The sequence below is a fragment of the Budorcas taxicolor genome, chromosome 18 (genome assembly GCF_023091745.1).
Source record: "Budorcas taxicolor isolate Tak-1 chromosome 18, Takin1.1, whole genome shotgun sequence".
Lineage (NCBI taxonomy): Eukaryota > Metazoa > Chordata > Mammalia > Artiodactyla > Bovidae > Budorcas > Budorcas taxicolor.
In genome coordinates, this window is record NC_068927.1 from 64,698,466 (window position 1) to 64,718,814 (window position 20,349).

Sequence of the window (20,349 nt, forward strand, 5' to 3'; positions counted from 1 at the left end):
GTAACATAAAACCTGGTACCCAGGAGGATTTAAGTACACTTACTTAATTATTCCCCTTCATGGATCACAGCCTTGTCATGGCAAAAGAGAATCAACCCTGAATATTCACTGGCAGGACTGATGCTGAAGCTGAAGTTCCAATACTTTGGCCACCTGATGGGAGGAGCCAACTCAATGGAAAAGACTGTGATGCTGGGAATGATTGAGGGCAGGGGGAGAAGCGGACGTTAGAGGATGAGATGTTTGGATGGCATCACCAACTCAATGGACATGAATCTGAGCAAACTCCAGCAGACAGTGAAGGACAGGGGAGTCTGGCGTGCTGCAGTCCACGGGGTTGCAAAGAGTCAGACATGACAGAGACTGAACAACAACATTTAATTAATGAATAATGAAAACTTACAAAATATTACCCTGTCACTCTTCTGATGACTTCAGAGGGTCTCAGGGACTCCTGGGCAAGTAGAGACTCTGGGACTGACTGGCGCATGTTGCTGAGGTCTCTAGATTTCTGGGTGTGTGTGTGGGGGCAGCAGGACCTTCTGAGGAATATGGGCTCCCTCAACCAGGTTGTCAGGTTTGGAGCCTCAGTTCTAGAGGAGGGAGCTACCAGCAGTAGCTGTGAGTTCTGCCGCCCAGATGAAGTGCTGGCCCTGGTGCCTGGCTTATCTGAAGGCCAGTGTCACATACTCGCTGCTCTGGGTCTGTCTGGGCACCCAGGAGGGGGTCCCAGCTGTCCCCTGGTGGGGGACATGGCAGGTCACCTGGGAATAGGTGACCTCCTGAGGGTCTGCAGCTTCAGAAGCCTGAGGAAGGAAGGGAGAATATGAGACGGGGGTGCGACATGGGGGTCCAAGGGACAGTCTAGGGGAGGAAGCCCTTACCTGTCCATTCGCCCGGCCAGCTGCCTCTGGCTGTCTCTCTTTCCTCACAGCGTCTAGAGGGAAGGGGGAGGTTGTTGTGGACCGTGTATCTGTGTCCCCCCTCCCCTTCCCCCCAGATTCATCTGCTGCAGTGGGGACCTGCACGTGATGCTGTTTGGAGATGGTGCCCCTGGGAGAAACTGAGGTTTTGCTGGGGTCCTGAGGGTGGGATTCTCATGTTCAGCCAGAGCTCTAGCTCGCTCTCTCTGCCAGGAGAGGTGACCATCTGCAAGAGAACCCTCACCGGGAACTGAATCCTAGCACCTACATATCAGACCTCCCAGCCTCCAGAATTGTCAGAAATGAATGCTGGATGTTTGAAGCACCTGGTCTATGGTGTTCTGTTACAGCAGCTCGAACAGACAAAGAGAGGGTCATTTCTTAAAAAACTGAAGTACTGTTGAATATACAATATAAGTTACAGGTATACAGTATAATGATTTACAGTTTTAAAAGGTTAAACTCCATTTATAGTTATTATAAAATATTGCTACATTCCCCATTTTGTTGTTGGGGCATTTGGGATCTTTTTTTTCCCCCTAGTTGTGGCATGTGGGATCTAGTGCCTTGACCAGGGATCAAACCTGTGCCCCCTGCATTGGGAATGTGGCGTCTTAGCCACTGGACCACCAGGGAAGTCCCATCCTTGTAGATTATTTTATACCTACTAGTTTGTACCTCTTAATCCCCTACCCCTTAACTGCCCCTCCCCTCCCTGTTAGTCACTGCTAGTTTTCTCTATATATCTGTAATTTTAACAGACAACATTATAGCCTCAATATTTCTCTGTCACTAGAGGTGTTTCCTAAACAATATTTTAAATGGCTACGTTAGTTGTAGCAACGTGTATGGTTTATATGCTCTGTTTTATGACACTGTTTTGGTATATGGGTTATTGTTTTATGTTTTATATATTGTTTTATGACACTGTTTTGTAATATTGTAAATAATGCCATGGTGACTATGTTTGTGAATCCGTGTATCCTTCCACCAGCAGCTTAAGCGAGTGTTTACATCTCATCTTTCCCGATTGAACTTTCTCATTTTTTCGTCTTTGATAATGAAAAATGACACAGCAAAAACAACAACAACAATCTCGTGAACAAAACAAAGAGAGGGTCATGTTTTCGGGAGGGTGGCTGTAGATTCCCCCCAGCCCTGACTTCTGGAAGGCAGTTACCACCATCACAGCGTGAACCAGCAAAACAGCCCACCCCTCATTGCTTCTGGACCCCTCAGCCCCTCCCCCTCCCCCAGCAAATGCCCCGCCGCGTTTCCCCAGTGGGATTTGCGTCCCAGGGATCGCTGCACAGGCTCCCCCTCCTGCTCTCAAGAACCTACTGCTTTTGGCTTTGCGCAGACAGTAGAGGATGACGAAGACGAGGAAGACCAGGAGCAGGAGCCCCACAGCCACCGGGATCCAGATGCCTAGGAGTCTGTCTCGGGAGGTTAGGTCGCTAGACGGGGCTGCAAAAGAGGACACATTGCCAGAGCAGGCGCCCCGTGTAAAGAACCTTCACATGCAGCACCGCAATCGCCAAGCTCAGAATTGCTGACCCTGATTCTTAGAAAAGAGGAATGAGCTTTGACTGCCTCGTTTGCTTGCTCCATGAAGTCATAGATAACAAAGCTCTTGGAGGGACGTCTTTGGAGGTCCAGTGGTGAAGATTTCGCCTTCAATGCAGGGGGTGCTGGTCCCATCCCTGATGGAGGAGCTAGGATCCCACATGCCTTGTGGCCAACCCCCCCAAAAAACATAAAACAGAAGCAGCATTGTAACAAATCCAATAAAGATTTAAAAGAGAAGCCACTGGGAAATGGAAATTTGTATCCTTATAGAGACCAGCACCGGACGACACACGGATCAGACCCCCGCCCACCTGTGTTTCCCTGTGGCCCTCGAGCTCAGAACAGACTTACATTTTAAAACTGTAATCCAAAAAAATAATGATAAAGAAAGAATAAAATCTGTGACAAGTGCAAACGAACTGAAATTCAAGCTTCAGTGCCTGTATCTATCGTTTCCTCAGAGCTCGACCTCGGCTCACTTGCTTCTGCCTCTCGTCTGTGGCTGCTTTTGTGCACAGGGTCAGAGCTGAGCAGTTGAGAAAGAGACCAGCTATCCGCCCACTGAGTAACTGGCCTATTACAGGAAATATTTACTGACTGCTGGTGAAGAGGAAGCACAGCTCAGAAAAGAGCCAGCGGTGGTGAGTCAAGAATATGGCATTAGCCAAGCTCAGGGGAGGGCTCATTCCAAGAACTGACTTGAGTCATCATATGGAAATGTGTAGGAAAAGCACGCATTTCACTACACAAAAGCAACCACAGACAACAAAAAGAATTCTTTCTGTGTTGGCAAGATTCCAATACAGAAAAAAATATATGTTTTAAAAAACAAATAGGCTGTGAGGTGGATAGAGCACGTTTCACACCCCCATCCCACCCGCCCCGCCCCGTTTTCCAATCAAGGTTCCATCCATCTCATAGGTGATAGGGCCCACATGAGGTCTCACTGATAAGGTAGCTTATTATGTCAACCTCACAAACAAAGAATAAAGTCTCACAGCGATCCGTGAGACCGACCAAATTGCATATACGGCACCCTGTTATCTCACTGGCTCCCATCTTCTCAAGGCTGTGAGACCACCAGATTCCAGACCTCCGGCCACTTGACCATCCCTTCAGAGAATTTTTCATTGGTGGTGTATAAGAAGGACTCCTTCAGAAAGGGAGGAGGCTGGTTCTCCTTAAGAGCCAGTCACCCCTCTTTTCCCTCTAATAAATTTCCTTTTCTTGCCTGACTGCCCGGCTTACCCTCTTTTTCTCTGCACTCGCCTTAATTCTGGTGCTGAAACCTGGGAAGGAAGACCCACCGCAGCTGGGTGGGCTCCTCTCCCAAGCCCACCTCCGGTGGTCCCCTCTCTTTGCCAAGAAACTGAGACGAGCTCCGGGACGGGACTCTCCACTTGCTTTGCTGGACTGACATCCACACACTGGCCCGCTTTTCATCCATCGGTTACAATGTTGAGTGAAACCCCATTCCCTCGGATCCTCCCTCTCTCTCTCTCCCCATGGCCCTCGAGCCCACAGCCCTCGAGCCCTCGGCCTTGTGCCCCGTCTGACTTTGAAATAGGGGGCGCCCATTTCAAAGCAGACTATTATTACTCTCTGAGAAAGTCCTGAGAACGGGGGCACCTTTTCTCTTGGACCTTTCTTTCTCCTCGCTTTCTCTTGCCCTTGTCTAACCTCTAGGAGGGCATGGTCAACTCTAGAGCAAGGAGTCCAAGAGCAAACTCCTCCTCTTGAGGACCCCTCCAGCTTTGGAAGGTCCTTATAGGCATCTGTCTATGAATGGCGCCCCCCCAATACACACACACATGCGCTCACACACACACACAGTACAGACTCTGAGACATGTCTTGGGACAGGAAGCAAGTTCATGCTGCTGCTGCTAAGTGGCTTCAGTCATGTCTGACTCAGTGTGACCCCATAGATGGCAGCCCACCAGGCTCCCCCATCCCTGGGATTCTGCAGGCAAGACCACCGGAGTGGGTTGCCATTTCCTTCTCCAATGCATGAAAGTGAAAAGTGAAAGTGAAGTCGCTCAGTCATATCCGACTCTTAGCGACCCCATGGACTGCAGCCCACCAGGCTCCTCCATCCATGGGATTTTCCAAGCAAGAGTACTGGAGTGGGGTGCCATTGCCTTCACCTAAGTTCATACTAAATTCTTCTCAAGACATAAGAAAGAAGTGGCAGTGGTCACAACCACAGAAGGCCTTAACCCAACAGGCCTTAATCCTGTACAGAGTTTGCGTCCACATCCCTGAAGGAAATGAGGCTCAGAGGAGGGGAGAGACATTGACAGGGAACTTGTAGGAACAGCTCTCATAATCTGTGTGTCCTCAGTGCAGTCTAGGGATGAAGTCCCCAGAGAACAAGGTTATCTGATCGTCTGGATTATTCAGAGCTAATATTGAGAGACTAACCCTTCTGGGAGCAGAGCTCTGTGGAAGGTGAAAGTGAAAGTGAAGTCTCTCCATCGTGTCCGACTCTTAGCGACCCCATGGACTGTAGCCCACCAGGCTACTCCGTCCATGGGATGTTCGAGGCAAGAGTACTGGAGTGGGTTGCCATTTCTTTCTCCAGGGGATCTCCTCCACCCAGGGAATTAAACCAGGTGTCCCACATTGTAGGCAGATGCTTTACTGTCTGAGCCCCCTGGGAAGTCCAGAATATTGTCAACTATGGATCATTGATAAATGAATTTTAGAATACTGTCAATTATGGGTCACTGATAAATGGTATCTGTGGATCCTATTGGCTTTATCTGCAATGGGTAAACTGTCTAATTGTCTTCTTTCCTTTAGGGAGAGCAGCCCTACCTGCTATATCTGTGTGCCCCAAGACATCAGCAGCCTTCTTAAAAAGCTGGCCCTGTCTGTAGTAAGCCCTGTTCCACTCCAGGTCAGAGAGAAGGGAATATAGAATCTCTTTTCAGTTTTCCACCTAAACTCAGTCACTCACTAGTTGAACGTCTGGGCTGTGTGCTGCTGGGAGAGTCAGTAGTTCCTGAAAACAGTGGTGAAATGGGAGAGGTCTTCCTTATTTCCGCCCAGTCGGGGTCTCACCTCCCAGAGTCCCAGGGACCCACATGGCCCGTCCCCCGCCTGTCCCTCAGAGACGCGTGTCTAAGCCGATGGAGCTCACACACCCTGCCTCTGCGGTCCCCTTCCCCAGCCAGTGCTTTAACCGCAGAGAGTCAGCCCCCAGGTCAGGAGTCAGGTGGGTGGACTGGGCTTCTTCCTCACCTTCGACCTGAAGCTGCAGTGGGTCACTGGGCTGGGACCACACGTAGGGGTCCTTGAGGAAGGCACCGTAGCATCTGTAGGTCCCCGCCTGTGTGGAGGAGACCGGATTCAAGAGGAAGATGGTCTGGCGTCCCCTGTCCTGGGGGGTGGAGCTTTGGTTCTGGGTGATGTGATCTCCATCTTTGGTGAGGATAAATACTTCATGGTTGATTTTGGAGAAACACTGCAACTTCACATTCTCCCCTGGAGCCGCCACTGTGCCAGTCACCCTGGAGAGGGAGGGCTTGTCATAAGCTCCTGAGAAAGAAGGAAGTTCAGCAATGAAGGGAAGGGTCATGTAGGCACTGTCCCTTTTTGTCCCCTGGGAGTAGACGTGTCTCTGGTCTCTCTCCCCTCCTTGCCCCCCTTCCCCTTGAGGAAGACTCTCGGCATCATCCCTGAGACCTCCCCAAGGACAAGGCTTGGTCCTCCTGCTTCCTGTCCCCAAAGCCTGGTCCTTCCCTCGGCAGAGGGGTCAGTCCCGGCTCCGCTGCCTCTGTGTCCCCCTCACCGGTCATCACCAGCTGCAGGGGGTCACTGAACTGGGACCAGCGGCCTCCTCTCTGATAGGAGCAGTGGTACAGCCCCGTCTTGTCCGTTGTTATCTCTGCGATACTCAGAGTGTTGGTCTTCCTGGGCGTGATCTGTTCCTCTTTGTCCGTGGGCTCAGGACTTCCCACTTTTGAGATCTTGTACCCCTCAGCTTGTCTAGGTCCTTTACACAGGAGGGTCACATGACTCTTAGCTGGAACTGTGGATCCAGGCAGAGCTGTGATACGAGGGGGGCGGAGATTTCCTAGAACACAGGGAACAGGTAATAGACACACAAGCGTTTCTGTTTCTCCCTCCGCCCGTCTACTTCTCCCCCTCTTACAGTCCCCGCTCTAAAGTCTGAGTCCCCTCTTTCCAGCGGCCAAGAGAGCTGATACCTGGCTTAGACCCTGCTGGGTCCTCAGGAGTATCACACACAAGCTCACCCTTCTGTGCCCAAGTGCTCTGGCTCAGACACAACCCTGGAAAGAAACACCCGGTGAGAAGAGCTCAGCCTTAAAGAACCACCAGCCCTGCCCTGCTTAGCCGTCTATTTTCACCCAACCCTCTCTCTCCGACTGACCAAGACAGAGCAGCGAGGGAGGAACCACAGACATGCTCCCACATTCAGGCTGCCCACCAGGCTCAGCCCCGCTCCTCTGTTGAAGGACACACTGCTCCGTCGAGTGACCCACACTTACAGGAAGCTGTGCGGTTGCTTTCAGTTCTCAGCCCTCTAGTGAAGGCAGTTCACACCCTCTTCCTCCTGGGTTGGGAGTGGGGCATATAGACGTAGCTGACACCATGAAGACAGTGATCTGAATTCTCTGTGAGTTTACTTGGTCATGGCTGGGTGGAGAGAACCATGGTGTCGGTGTTAACACTTCAGGGGCCCGTGGCTCAGGAGGGCTTTCCTCAGAACTGAGGTGAGGACCAAAGGTTCCAACTCAGAGCAAGAGGTTGTTGTTCAGTTGCCCAGTCGTGTCCGACTCTGTGAGACCCCATGGGCTGAGCACGCCAGGCTTCCTGTCCATCACTGTCTCCCAGAGTTTGCTCCCACTCGTGTCCATAGAGGTTAGACAGGCCTTTCCCTCCTCTGACACTGTGGAGGCCACACATATCCACGTCTAGCTATCATCAGCTGTCATTTTATTGTCTACTTGTTTATCAACTATCATCCATCAATCATGCCTTTATTATCTATCCATCATTTACTATCATCTACCTAGCTACCATTTATTCATCTAATTCTATCATCTATCTATGGCCTTCTGTGGTGGCTCAGTGGTTAAGTATTGCCTACAATGCAGAGGACGTGGGTTCTATCCATGGGCCGGGAAGATCTGTAGCAGGAAATGGCAACCCACTCCAGTGTTCTTGCCTGGAGAATCCCATCGGCAGAGGAGCCTGGTGGGCTACAGTCTGTGGACTTGAAGAGAGTCAGACATGGCTTGGCGACTAAACAACAGCAACAGCAATCACTTATTGTATCTACATCTAGATGTCATTTATGTATTAATAGTCTCTTTGCTATTTATCTGCCATCTATTCATTCTCTACTGTCTATCAAGCAATCATCTATTATTTTTATTTTAAATATCCAGTTATTTGTGTGCTTATCTGCCACACCAGGTCTTAGCTGTGGCCCACGGGGTCTTCAGTTGCAGCAGGTGAACTCTCAGCTGCCGCAAGTGGGACCCAGCTCCCTGACCAGAGACCAGCCCAGGTCTCCTGATGTGGGAGCACGGAGTCTCAGCTACTGGACCACGAAGGAATGCCCCATTTTTATTTGTAAGACAGCCTGTAAGTAGACTATTTTATTTATTTAATTTTGGCCATGCCCTGTGGCATGTGGGATCTTACCCTCGGCCAGGGATTGAACTCATGCCCCCTGCATTGGAAGCACGGAGTCTTAGCCACTGGACCACCAGGGAAGTCCCTATCTATCGTTTATATATATCATTTTCACTTACTTATCTATCTATCTGTCAATATCTAATGTCCTCTATCTTTGTATCATTTCTCTCCCTCCTCCCACCTCTTACCCTCCATCCAGGGCATCGAAAGGGAATCCTGAGAACACCCCCATCACTGCTTTCTAGGAGAACCATCTCCGGACGCTTTGTTTAGCTTGTCTTTGCTCTCAAGTTACATGGACTCAGCTGTTTGGAGGAAAGATTCTAAGAGAGGATCATTGAATTCTAAAACCCACTGTCTGTTTTTGCATGGCCTCAGGATTTTTAAATCACTGAAAAAAAAAAAAAAAGAAAATTAGCATTTTGTAACCCATAAAAATGATTTAAAATCCACACTTTTGCTTTTTCAAACCAAGTTTCAAAGGACTGTGGCCTCACTCATATGGTCACACATCATCGCTCCTGCTTTTGCGCTGTATCTGTGCTCAGCCAGGTCTGATCCTTTGACCCGTGGACTGCACCCCACCAGGCTCCTCTCTGTCCACGGGAATTCCTGGGCAAGAATACTGGAGTGGGCGGGCAGTTCTTTCTCCAGGGAGTCTTCTTGACCTAGGGAGTGAATCTGGGTCTTTTGATTGAATCTGGTCTCCTGCACGGGCAGGGGGGTTCTTCAGCCCTAGTGCTCCCTGGGAAGCCCTGTGAGAGCAGAACCGAGTGCCTGCAAAGACAGCAAATGGCTCACCATGTACTTACCGCTTTACAGAACTCAGCTGTCATTTAGAACATGACACGGACACCTAGCCGACTCTGAGAAGGCATCCAGAGAAAACACCTAAGGAAAGTTAGGTCTGTGCCGACACAGAGAGAAAGTAAGGAGCGGGCAGAAGGAGGGGACTTGGGTGAGGGAGCAGCAGCCAGTGGCAGCCAGCCGAGTCGAGTCTTGGGGCGGAGGTGAGACTGAAGGGCACGTGACCACTTAGTGTCTCTGTTTTTCTGTGCGGTTTCCATGCAGGCTTAAGTCCAAGGGTATGTATGATTTACTTAAACAGCTTGGAACTAAGAAGTCCCTAAACTATTTCATCAGCTCAACTGTAACAAGGCGTGAGTTAGCCTTTCTGTGATTCTGTTGTTTTAGTCTCATGCTTTGAAAGCTGTTTGTTCTCAGAAACAAAAAACCAGACCCCAAACCCAAAGAGGAACAACTGCTAACATCGCAAGCATCTGTGTAACTTAAATCCCCAAACCAACCAACCAGTATGAATGTTCATGCTTTTATACTTGCTTTCTATAATTTTTAAATTCCGCAAAGAGTCGGACACACCTTAGCGACTTTCACTTTCACAACGGCTATATTGAAGAAAAAAAAACCCCAGCATTTCTACCCTAGACCCATTTCCCAACCCTGCAAGAACAACCACTCTAAGGAATTTACACATTATCCATAAGCAAAGTTTATTAAGCATCATCTCTGTTTGAATCATGTCCTCTTCTAAATTGAAAAGAGTGTTAAAACATTTATTCCCAGGTACTTCCCTGGCAGTCCAGTGGTTAAGACTTTGTCTTCCAACGCAGAGGCTGTGGGTTCAATCCCTGGTCAGGGACCTACAATCCAACATGCCTCGTGGCCCAAAAATCAAAACATAAAACAGAAGCAAAATTGTAACAAATTCAATAAAGACTTAAATATTAAAGCAAAACAAAAAACCTGCTTGTTTCAAAGTTCTCCTGTGAGACAGTGCATATTACTGCTAAGTCACTTCAGTCGTGCCCGACTCTGTGGGACCCCATAGACGGCAGCCCACTGGGCTCCCCCGTCCCTGGGATTCTCCAGGTAAGAACACTGGAGTGGGTTGCCATTTCCTTCTCTAATGCATGAAAGGGAAAAGTCAAAGTGAAGTCGCTCAGTTGTGTCCAACCCGCAGCAACCCCATGGACTACAGCCTACCAGGCTCCTCCGTCCATGGGATTTCCAGGCAGGAGTATTGGAGTAGGGTGCCATAGCCTTCTCCTGAGACAGTGCATAAAAGCAAGGATTGCTGGCTCAAAGATCAGACTCAGTGATCTCCAGGAGGCAGGGTGAGGCGCAGCTCCCTAATTATAGTTTTGCGAAGCTACCCAGAACCTCCATGTCAAAAGGGACACTGCATATGTGGTGAAATTAAGGGTCTTGTGTGGGGGGCTTATCGGAGGTTTTCGGGGGGGGGGGGGGGCAATGTACTCACATGTTTTTTTTAAAATATAATTATATTTTTATTTATTTATTCATTTGGTTGCTGCTCAGAGGCTTAGCTGCTCTGCAGCCTGTGGGATCTTAGTTCCCTGACTGGGCATCAAACACACATCCCCTGCATCTCAGGGAAGATTCTGAACCACTGGACCACTGGGAAGTCCCCACAAGTGTTCGTTAAGAGAGAAGCAGGAGGGTGGGGGTGTGTGAGGCAAGAAGGGAGGAAGGAAGCAGAGGTCAGAGAGGAGAAGAGGCGCTCCCCTCCTGGGTCTGGAGGACGGAGCTACAGGACAGGGAACACAGGCAGAGTCTAGAAGCTCGAAAAGGCACCAACACCCACGGGAAAGTAGCAAGTGGTGCAGGCTTGGGGACAGGGTTTAGACTCTGCTCTCTGGACTGAAAGAGAATCCACACTGGGCTGCTCTCGTCCACGCTGCCTCTGGTGCACTGTTTCAGGTTCGACAGGAAGCGAGTACCCTGCTGCGTCGGGTGGGTGACCCAGCCAGGGCCCTGTCTCCTCCGCCCCACAGGTGGGCACAGTGCTTTGATGCCAGCAGAGGGTCATCGGTGCTTGTCAGTCCACTGGGGCGGGGGCTCATCTGACTTCACTGAGGGACCCCCTCCCCAGCTGTACCAGGCTTCAGCCAACAGGATGACCATGGCCAGGAGAAGCAGGGCAGCCAGGCTCAGGCGGACTTGAGTCTCCAGAGAAGGATGCCAAGCGGCAGGCGCTGGGAGAGAAGAGGTAGAAGGGCCGATTTCCGTTTGTGGCTGTTGATTAGTCACTCAGCTGTGTCCTTGGGACCCCATGGACTATGGTCCACCGGGCTCCTCCGTCCCTGGTATTTCCCAGGCAAGGATATTGAGTGAGTTGCCATGCCCTGCAACTGACCCGGGGATTGAACCTGGGTCTCCTGCTTGGCAGGCAGATTCTTTACCACTGAGCCACCAGGGAAGCCGTCCACACTGCTAAAGGGCCCTAAAACCCAAGCTCATTTCTGCAGACCTCTGGACCTGGTGGGAAGCCTGCCCAGCCCACCCCCTCGGGGTAAGCAGTTAAGCACCTTTCTTTCATCCTGTCTTTACAGACGCTGTGCTGATACTGGCGGGGGCTTCTGGGGTCCAGAAAGACAGGACTGGGGCGCTGGAGGCTGCCAGTCCCCGCCCGGAGCCTGGCCTGCTCCTCGCTCGGTATCCCCTGTGATTCGACCGTTCCAGCAGCAGACACGCTGGCCTCTGTTACCCGCGGGCTCCTGAGCGTGTCTCTACCTCTGGGTCTTGGCCCAGGGCTGGTTCCTCTGCCTGTCCTGCGCTCTCTACAACGATCGCCCCTCTGGTTTCATCCCAGTGTCTGTTAAAAATACACCCATGAGGGATCTGCTTGTTGAGCCATCTTCTAAAACACTAGCCCCTTCGGTCAGTCTTATCCTGTTACACTGTGTGACCTTGTTTTTCCCAGCCAGTCATTATGTGACACAGTTTTATTCTGACAAAAACGAAATAGATATAACACATGTATTAATATAGTCTATGTAAATATTTTCTGCAAAGCATACATGATATTAATAATAGTTACATATATATATATATAATACATATATATCCATGGAGTTCCCTGTGGCTCCAACAGTAAAGAATCTTGCTGTGATGCATGAGACCAGGGTGCAGTCCCTGGGTCAGGAAGATCCTCTGGAGAAGGGAATGGCAACCCCCTCCAGTGTTCTTGCCTGGGAAATCGCATGGACGGAGGAGCCTGGTGGCTACAGTCCATTGGGTGGAGAGCTGGACATGACTGAGAGACTAACAGACAGGTACATCCATAAGATATATAACAGGTACATCTGCATCCATGCAGTTAACACTCAGGGCCAGAGAGAAGCGACCATAGACTCTCTTTTCAGTTGTCCACCTAAACTCAGTCACTCACCAGTTGAACAGCTGTGCTCTGTGCTGCTTCCTGAAAATAGCGGTGAAGTGGGAGAGGTCTTCCTTATTTCCACCTAGTCGGGGTCTCACCTCCCAGAGTCCCAGGGACCCACACGGCCTGTTCCCCGCCTGTGCCTCAGAGATGCATGTCTAAGCCAATGGCGCTCACACACCCCGCCTGTTGCGGTCCCCTTCCCCAGCCAGTGCTTTAACCGCACAGAGTCAGGCCCCAGGGCGGGGGTCAGGTAGGTGCACTGGGCTTCTTCCTCACCTTCGACCTGAAGCTGCAGTGGGTCACTGGGCTGGGACCACACGTAGGGGTTGTCACGGAAGGCACCGTAGCATCTGTAGGTCCCCGCCTGTATGGAGGAGACCAGATTCAAGAAGAAGATGGTTTGGCGCCCTCTGTCCTGGGGGGTGGAGCTTTGGTTCTGGGTGATGTGATCTCCATCTTTGGTGAGGATAAATACTTCATGGTTGATTTTGGAGAAACACTGCAACTTCACATTCTCCCCTGGAGCTGCCACTGTGCCAGCCACCCTGGAGAGGGAGGGCTTGTCATAAGCTCCTGAGAAAGAAGGAAGTTCAGCAATGAAGGGAAGGGTCACGTAGGCCCTGTCCCTTTTTGTCCCCTGGGAGCAGACGTGTCTCTGGTCTCTCTCCCCTCCTTGCCCCCCTTCCCCTTGAGGAAGACTCTCGGCATCATCCCTGAGACCTCCCCAAGGACAAGGCTTGGTTCTCCTGCTTCCTGTCCCCAAAGCCTGGTCCTTCCCTCGGCAGAGGGGTCAGTCCCGGCTCCGCTGCCTCTGTGTCCCCCTCACCGGTCATCACCAGCTTCAGGGGGTCACTGAACTGGGACCAGCGGCCTCCTCTCTGATAGGAGCAGTGGTACAGCCCTGTCTTTTCAAATGTCATCTCTGCGATACTGAAAGTGTTGGTCTTCCTGGGCGTGATCTGTTCCTCTTTGTCCGTGGGCTCAGGACTTCCCACTTTTGAGATCTTGTACCCCTCAGCTTGTCTAGGTCCTTGACACAGGAGGGTCACATGACTCTTAGCTGGAACTGTGGATCCAGGCAGAGCTGTGATACGAGGGGGGCGGAGATTTCCTAGAACACAGGGAACAGGTAATAGACACACAAGTGTTTCTGTTTCTCCCTTCACCTTTCTACTTCTCCCCCTCTTACAGCCCCCGCTCTAAAGTCTGAGTCCCCTCTTTCCAGCAGCCAAAAGAGCTGATACCTGGCTTAGACTCTACTGGGTCCTCAGGAGTATCACACACAACACTCACCCTTCTGTGCCCAAGTGCTCTGGCTCAGACACAACCCTGCAAAGAAACACCCAGTGAGAAGAGCCCAGCCTTAAAGAGCAACCAGCCCTGCCCTGCTTAGCTGTCTATTTGCACCCAACCCTCTCTCCCCGACTGACCAAGACAGAGCAGCGAGGGAAGTACCGCGGACATGATCCTGTGTTCAGGCTTCCCACCGGCCTCAGCCCCTCTCCTCTGATGAAGGACACACTGCTCCGTCGAGTGACCCACGCTTACAGGAAGCTGTGCAGTTGCTTTCTGTTCTCAGCCCTGTAGTGAAGGTAGTTCACATCCTCTTCCTCCTGGGTCGGGTGTGGGGCATATAGACGTGCTGACACCATCAAGATTGTGATCTGAATTCTCCTCTGTGGGCTTACTGGGTCATGGCTGGGCGGAGAGAACCATGGTGTTGGGGTTGAAACTTCAGGGGCCCGTGGCTCAGGAGGGCTTTCCTCAGGACTGAGGTGAGGAACGAAGGTTCCAACTCAGAGCAAGAGGTTGTTGTTCAGTCACTCAGTCGTGTCCAACTCTGTGAGACCCCATGGGCTGAGCACGCCAGGCTTCCTGTCCATCACTGTCTCCCAGAGTTTGCTCCCACTCGTGTCCATAGAGGTTAGACAGGCCTTTCCCTCCTCTGACACTGTGGAGGCCACACATATCCACGTCTAGCTATCATCAGCTGTCATTTTATTGTCTACTTGTTTATCAACTATCATCCATCAATCATGCCTTTATTATCTATCCATCATTCACTATCATCTACCTAGCTACCATTTATTCATCTAATTTTATCATCTATCTATGGTCTTCCGTGGTGGCTTGTGATGAAGTAGTGCCTGCAATGCAGAGGACGTGGGTTCTATCCGTGGGCCGGGAAGATCTCCTGCAGCAGGAAATGGCAACCCACTCCGGTGTTCTTGCCTGGAGAATCCCATGGACAGAGGAGCCTGGTGGGCTACAGTCTGTGGACTCGAAAACAGTCAGACACGGCTTGGCGACTAAACAACAGCAACAGCAATCACTTATTGTATCTACATCTAGATGTCATTTATGTATTAATAGTCTCTTTGCTATTTATCTGCCATCTATTCATTCTCTACTGTTTATCAAGCAATTATCTATTATTTGTATTTTAAATATCCAGTTATTTGTGTGTCTATCTGGCCGCACCAGGTCTTAGCTGTGGCCCACGGGGTCTTCAGCTGCAGCAGGTGAACTCTTAGCTGCCGCAGGTGGGATCTAGTTCCCTGACCAGAGATGAAGCCCAGGCCCCCTGAACTGGGAGCACAGAGTCTCAGCTACTGGACCACAAAGGGATGCCCCATGTTTATTTGTAGGACAGCCTGTAAATAGACTGTTTTATTTATTTAATTTTGGCCATGCCCTGTGGCATGGATCTTAGTCCCCCGGCCAGGGATTGAACCCATGCCCCCTGAATTGGAAGCATGGAGTCTTGGCCACTGGACCACCAGGGAAGTCCCTATCAATCCTTTATATATATCATTTTTCGCCTACCTATCTACTATCTGTCAATATCTAATGTCCTCTGTCTTTGCATCATTTCTCTCCTTCCTCCCACCTCTTTCTCTCCATCCAGGGCATCGAAAGGGCATCCTGAGGACACCCCCATCACTGCTTTCTAGGAGAACCGTCTCCAGACACTTTGTTTAGCTTGTCTTTGCTCTCAAGTTACTTGGACTCAGCTGTTTGGAGGAAAGATTCTAAGAGAGGATTGAACAGTGAGAGTGAAGTCTCTCAGTTGTGTCCGACTCTGTGCGACCCCACGGACTGCAGCCCACCAGGCTCCTCCGGCTGTGGGGTTCTCCAGGCAAGAACACTGGAGTGGGCTGCCATTTCCTTCCCCAGGGGATCTTCCCAACCCAGGGATCAAACCCAGGTCTCCAGGGAAGCATTCTAAAACCCATTGTCTGTTTTGCATGGCCTCAGGATTTTTAAATGACTGGAAAAAAACCACAAAGGAAATTAGCTTTTTGTAACCCATAAAAATGAGTTAAAATTCACACTTTTGCTTTTAAAACCAAGTTTCAAAGGACTGTGGCCTCGCTCACATGGTCATACATCATCGCTTCTGCTTTTGTGCTCAGCCAGGTCTGACCCTTTGACCCGTGGACTGCACCCCACCAGGCTCCTCTCTGTCCACGGGAATTCCCGGGCAAGAATACTGGAGTGGGCGGGCAGTTCTTTCTCCAGGGAGTCTTCTTGACCTAGGGAGTGAATCTGGGTCTTTTGATTGAATCTGGTCTCCTGCACGGGCAGGGGGGTTCTTCAGCCCTAGTGCTCCCTGGGAAGCCCTGTGAGAGCAGAACCGAGTGCCTGCAAAGACAGCAAATGGCTCACCATGTACTTACCGCTTTACAGAACTCAGCTGTCATTTAGAACATGACACGGACACCTAGCCGACTCTGAGAAGGCATCCAGAGAAAACACCTAAGGAAAGTTAGGTCTGTGCCGACACAGAGAGAAAGTAAGGAGCGGGCAGAAGGAGGGGACTTGGGTGAGGGAGCAGCAGCCAGTGGCAGCCAGCCGAGTCGAGTCTTGGGGCGGAGGTGAGACTGAAGGGCACGTGACCACTTAGTGTCTCTGTTTTACTGTGCAGTTTCCACGCAGTTTTAAGTCCAGGGGTATTTATTATTTACTTAAACAGCTTGGAGCTAAGAAGTCCCCAAACTATTTCATCAGCTCAACTGTAACAGGGGGTGAGTTAGCCTTTTTGTGATTCTGTTGTTTTAGTCTCATGCTTTGAAAGCTGTTTGCTCTCAGAAACAAAAAACCAAACCCCAAACCCAAAGAGGAACAATTGCTAACATCACAAGCATCTGTGTAACTTAAATCCCCAAACCAACCAACCAGTATGAATGTTCATGCTTTTATACTTGCTTTCTATAATTTTTAAATTCTGCAAAGAGTCGGACACACCTTAGCGACTTTCACTTTCACAACGGCTATATTGAAGAAAAAAAAAAACCAGCATTTCTACCCTAGACCCATTTCCCAACCCTGCAAGAACAACCACTCTAAGGAATTTACACATTATCCATAAGCAAAGTTTATTAAACATCATCTCTGAATCATGTCCTCTTCTAAACTGAAAAGAGTGTTAAAACATTTATTCCCAGGTACTTCCCTGGCAGTCCAGTGGTTAAGACTTTGTCTTCCAACACAGAGGCTGTGGGTTCAATCCCTGGTCAGGGACCTACAATCCAACATGCCTCGTGGCCCAAAATCAAAACATAAAACAGAAGCAAAATTGTAACAAATTCAATAAAGACTTAAATATTAAAGCAAAACAAAAAACCTGCTTGTTTCAAAGTTCTCCTGTGAGACAGTGCATACTACTGCTAAGTCACTTCAGTCGTGCCCGACTCTGTGGGACCCCATAGACGGCAGCCCACCGGGCTCCCCCATCCCTGGGATTCTCCAGGTAAGAACACTGGAGTGGGTTGCCATTTCCTTCTCTAATGCATGAAAGGGAAAAGTCAAAGTGAAGTCGCTCAGTCGTGTCCAACCCTCAGCGATCCCATGGACTACAGCCTACCAGGCTCCTCCATCCACGGGATTTCCAGGCAGGAGTATTGGAGTGGGGTGCCATAGCCTTCTCCTGAGACAGTGCATAAAAGCAAGGATTTCTGGCTCAAAGATCAGACTCAGTGATCTCCAGGAGGCAGGGTGAGGCGCAGCTCCCTAATTATAGTTTTGCGAAGCACCCAGAACCTCCATGTCAAAAGGGACACTGCAGATGTGGTGAAATTAAGGGTCTTGTGTGGGGGGCTTATCAGAGGTTTTCGGGGGGCCCAATGTACTCACGTGTTTTTTTTAAAATATAATTATATTTTTATTTATTTATTCATTTGGTTGCTGCTCAGAGGCTTAGCTGCTCTGCAGCCTGTGGGATCTCAGTTCCCTGACTGGGCATCAAACACACATCCCCTGCATTGCAGGGAAGATTCTGAACCACTGGACCACTGGGAAGTCCCCACAAGTGTTCGTTAAGAGAGAAGCAGGAGGGTGGGGGTGTGTGAGGCAAGAAGGGAGGAAGGAAGCAGAGGTCAGAGAGGAGAGGAGGTGCTCCCCTCCTGGGTCTGGAGGACGGAGCTACAGGACAGGGAACACAGGCAGAGTCTAGAAGCTCGAAAGGCAAGAACACCAATGGGAAAGTAGCAAGTGGTGCAGGCTTGGGGACAGGGTTTAGACCCTGCTCTCTGGACTGAAAGAGAATCCACACTGGGCTGCTCTCGTCCACGCTGCCTCTGGTGCACTGTTTCAGGTTCGACAGGAAGCGAGTACCCTGCTGCGTCGGGTGGGTGACCCAGCCAGGGCCCTGTCTCCTCCGCCCCACAGGTGGGCACAGTGCTTTGATGCCAGCAGAGGGTCATCGGTGCTTGTCAGTCCACTGGGGCGGGGGCTCATCTGACTTCACTGAGGGACCCCCTCCCCAGCTGCACCAGGCTTTAGCCAACAGGATGACCATGGCCAGGAGAAGCAGGGCAGCTAGGCTCAGGCGGACTTGAGTCTCCAGAGAAGGATGCCAAGCGGCAGGCGCTGGGAGAGAAGAAGTAGAAGGGCCGATTCCTGTTTGCGGCTGTTGATTAGTCACTCAGCTGTGTCCTTGGGACCCCATGGACTATGGTCCACCGGGCTCCTCCGTCCCTGGTATTTCCCAGGCAAGGATATTGAGTGAGTTGCCATGCCCTGCAACTGACCCGGGGATTGAACCTGGGTCTCCTGCTTGGCAGGCAGATTCTTTACCACTGAGCCACCAGGGAAGCCGTCCACACTGCTAAAGGGCCCTAAAACCCAAGCTCATTTCTGCAGACCTCTGGACCTGGTGGGAAGCCTGCCCAGCCCACCCCCTCGGGGTAAGCAGTTAAGCACCTTTCTTTCCCTCCTGTCATTACAGGTGCTGTGCTGATACCGGCGGGGGCTTCTGGGGTCCAGAAAGACAGGACTGGGGCGCTGGAGGCTGCCAGTCCCCGCCCGGAGCCTGGCCTGCTCCTCGCTCGGTATCCCCTGTGATTCGACCGTTCCAGCAGCAGACACGCTGGCCTCTGTTACCCGCGGGCTCCTGAGCGTGTCTCTACCTCTGGGTCTTGGCCCAGGGCTGGTTCCTCTGCCTGTCTTGCGCTCTCTACAACGATCGCCCCTCTGATTTCATCCCAGTGTCTGTTAAAAATACACCCATGAGGGATCTGCTTGTTGAGCCATCTTCTAAAACACTAGCCCCTTCGGTCAGTCTTATCCTGTTACACTGTGTGACCTTGTTTTTCCCAGCCAGTCATTATGTGACACAGTTTTATTCTGACAAAAACGAAATAGATATAACACATGTATTAATATAGTCTATATAAATATTTTCTGCAAAGCATACATGATATTAATAATAGTTACATATATATATATATAATACATATATATCCATGGAGTTCCCTGTAGCTCAAACAGTAAAGAATCTGGCTGCAATGCAGGAGACCAGGGTTCAGTCCCTGGGTCAGGAAGATCCTCTGGAGAAGGGAATGGCAACCCCCTCCAGTGTTCTTGCCTGGGAAATCGCATGGACGGAGGAGCCTGGTGGCTACAGTCCATGGGGTGGCAGAGTTTGACATGACTGAGAGACTAGCAGACAGGTACATCCATATGATATATAACAGGTAAATCTGCATCCATGCAGTTAACACTCAGGGCCAGAGAGAAGCGACCATAGAATCTCTTTTCAGTTTTTCACCTAAACTCAGTCACTCACCAGTTGAACATCTGGGCTGTGTGCTGCTGGGAGAGTCAGTAGTTCCTGAAAACAGAGGTGAAGTGGGAGAGGTCTTCCTTATTTCCGCCCAGTCAGGCTCTCACCTTCCAGAGTCCCAGGGACCCAGAGGGCCTGTCCCAGCCCGTCCCTCAGAGATGCGTGTCTAAGCCGATGGCGCTCACACACCCCACCTCTTGCGGTCCCCTTCCCCAGCCAGTGCTTTAACCACACAGAGTCAGCCCCCAGGGTGGGGGTCAGGTGGGTGGACTGGGCTTCTTCCTCACCTTCGACCTGAAGCTGCAGTGGGTCACTGGGCTGAGACCACAGTAGGGGTCCTTGAGGAAGGCACCGTAGCATCTGTAGGTCCCCGCCTGTGTGGAGGAGACTGCACTCAAGAGGAAGATGATCTGGCGCCCTTTGTCCTGGGGGGTGGAGCTTTGGTTCTGGGTGATGTGATCTCCATCTTTGGTGAGGATAAATACATCATAGTTGATTTTGGAGAAACACTGCAACTTCACATTCTCCCCTGGAGCCGCCACTGTGCCAGCCACCCTGGAAAGGGAGGGCTTGGGATAAGCTCCTGAGAAAGAAGGAAGTTCAGCAATGAAGGGAAGGGTCACGTAGGCACTGTCCCTTTTTGTCCCCTGGGAGCAGACGTGTCTCTGGTCTCTCTCCCCTCCTTGCCCCCGTCCCCCTTGAGGAAGTCTCTCGGCATCATCCCTGAGACCTCCCCAAGGACAAGGCTTGGTCCTCCTGCTTCCTGTCCCCGAAGCCTGGTCCTTCCCTCGGCAGAGGGGTCAGTCCCGGCTCCACTGCCTCTGTGTCCCCCTCACCGGTCATCACCAGCTTCAGGGGGTCACTGAACTGGGACCAGCGGCCTCCTCTCTGATAGGAGCAGTGGTACAGCCC

General features: G+C 50.9%; 1 protein-coding gene across 1 annotated transcript; it reads right to left on the minus strand.

Moving 5' to 3' along the window:
- Nucleotides 1-514: 514 nt before the first annotated feature.
- On the minus strand, nucleotides 515-13,881 carry LOC128063488 (leukocyte immunoglobulin-like receptor subfamily A member 5). The gene is made up of 7 exons (XM_052656256.1): nucleotides 13,802-13,881; nucleotides 13,665-13,700; nucleotides 13,198-13,482; nucleotides 12,648-12,944; nucleotides 2,265-2,390; nucleotides 885-937; nucleotides 515-806 (listed from the first exon to the last, which is right to left on the minus strand). Exons 1-7 carry the CDS (start codon nucleotides 13,833-13,835, stop codon nucleotides 666-668), a joined length of 972 nt encoding a protein of 323 aa, XP_052512216.1. The 5' UTR covers nucleotides 13,836-13,881; the 3' UTR covers nucleotides 515-665.
- Nucleotides 13,882-20,349: the final 6,468 nt, after the last annotated feature.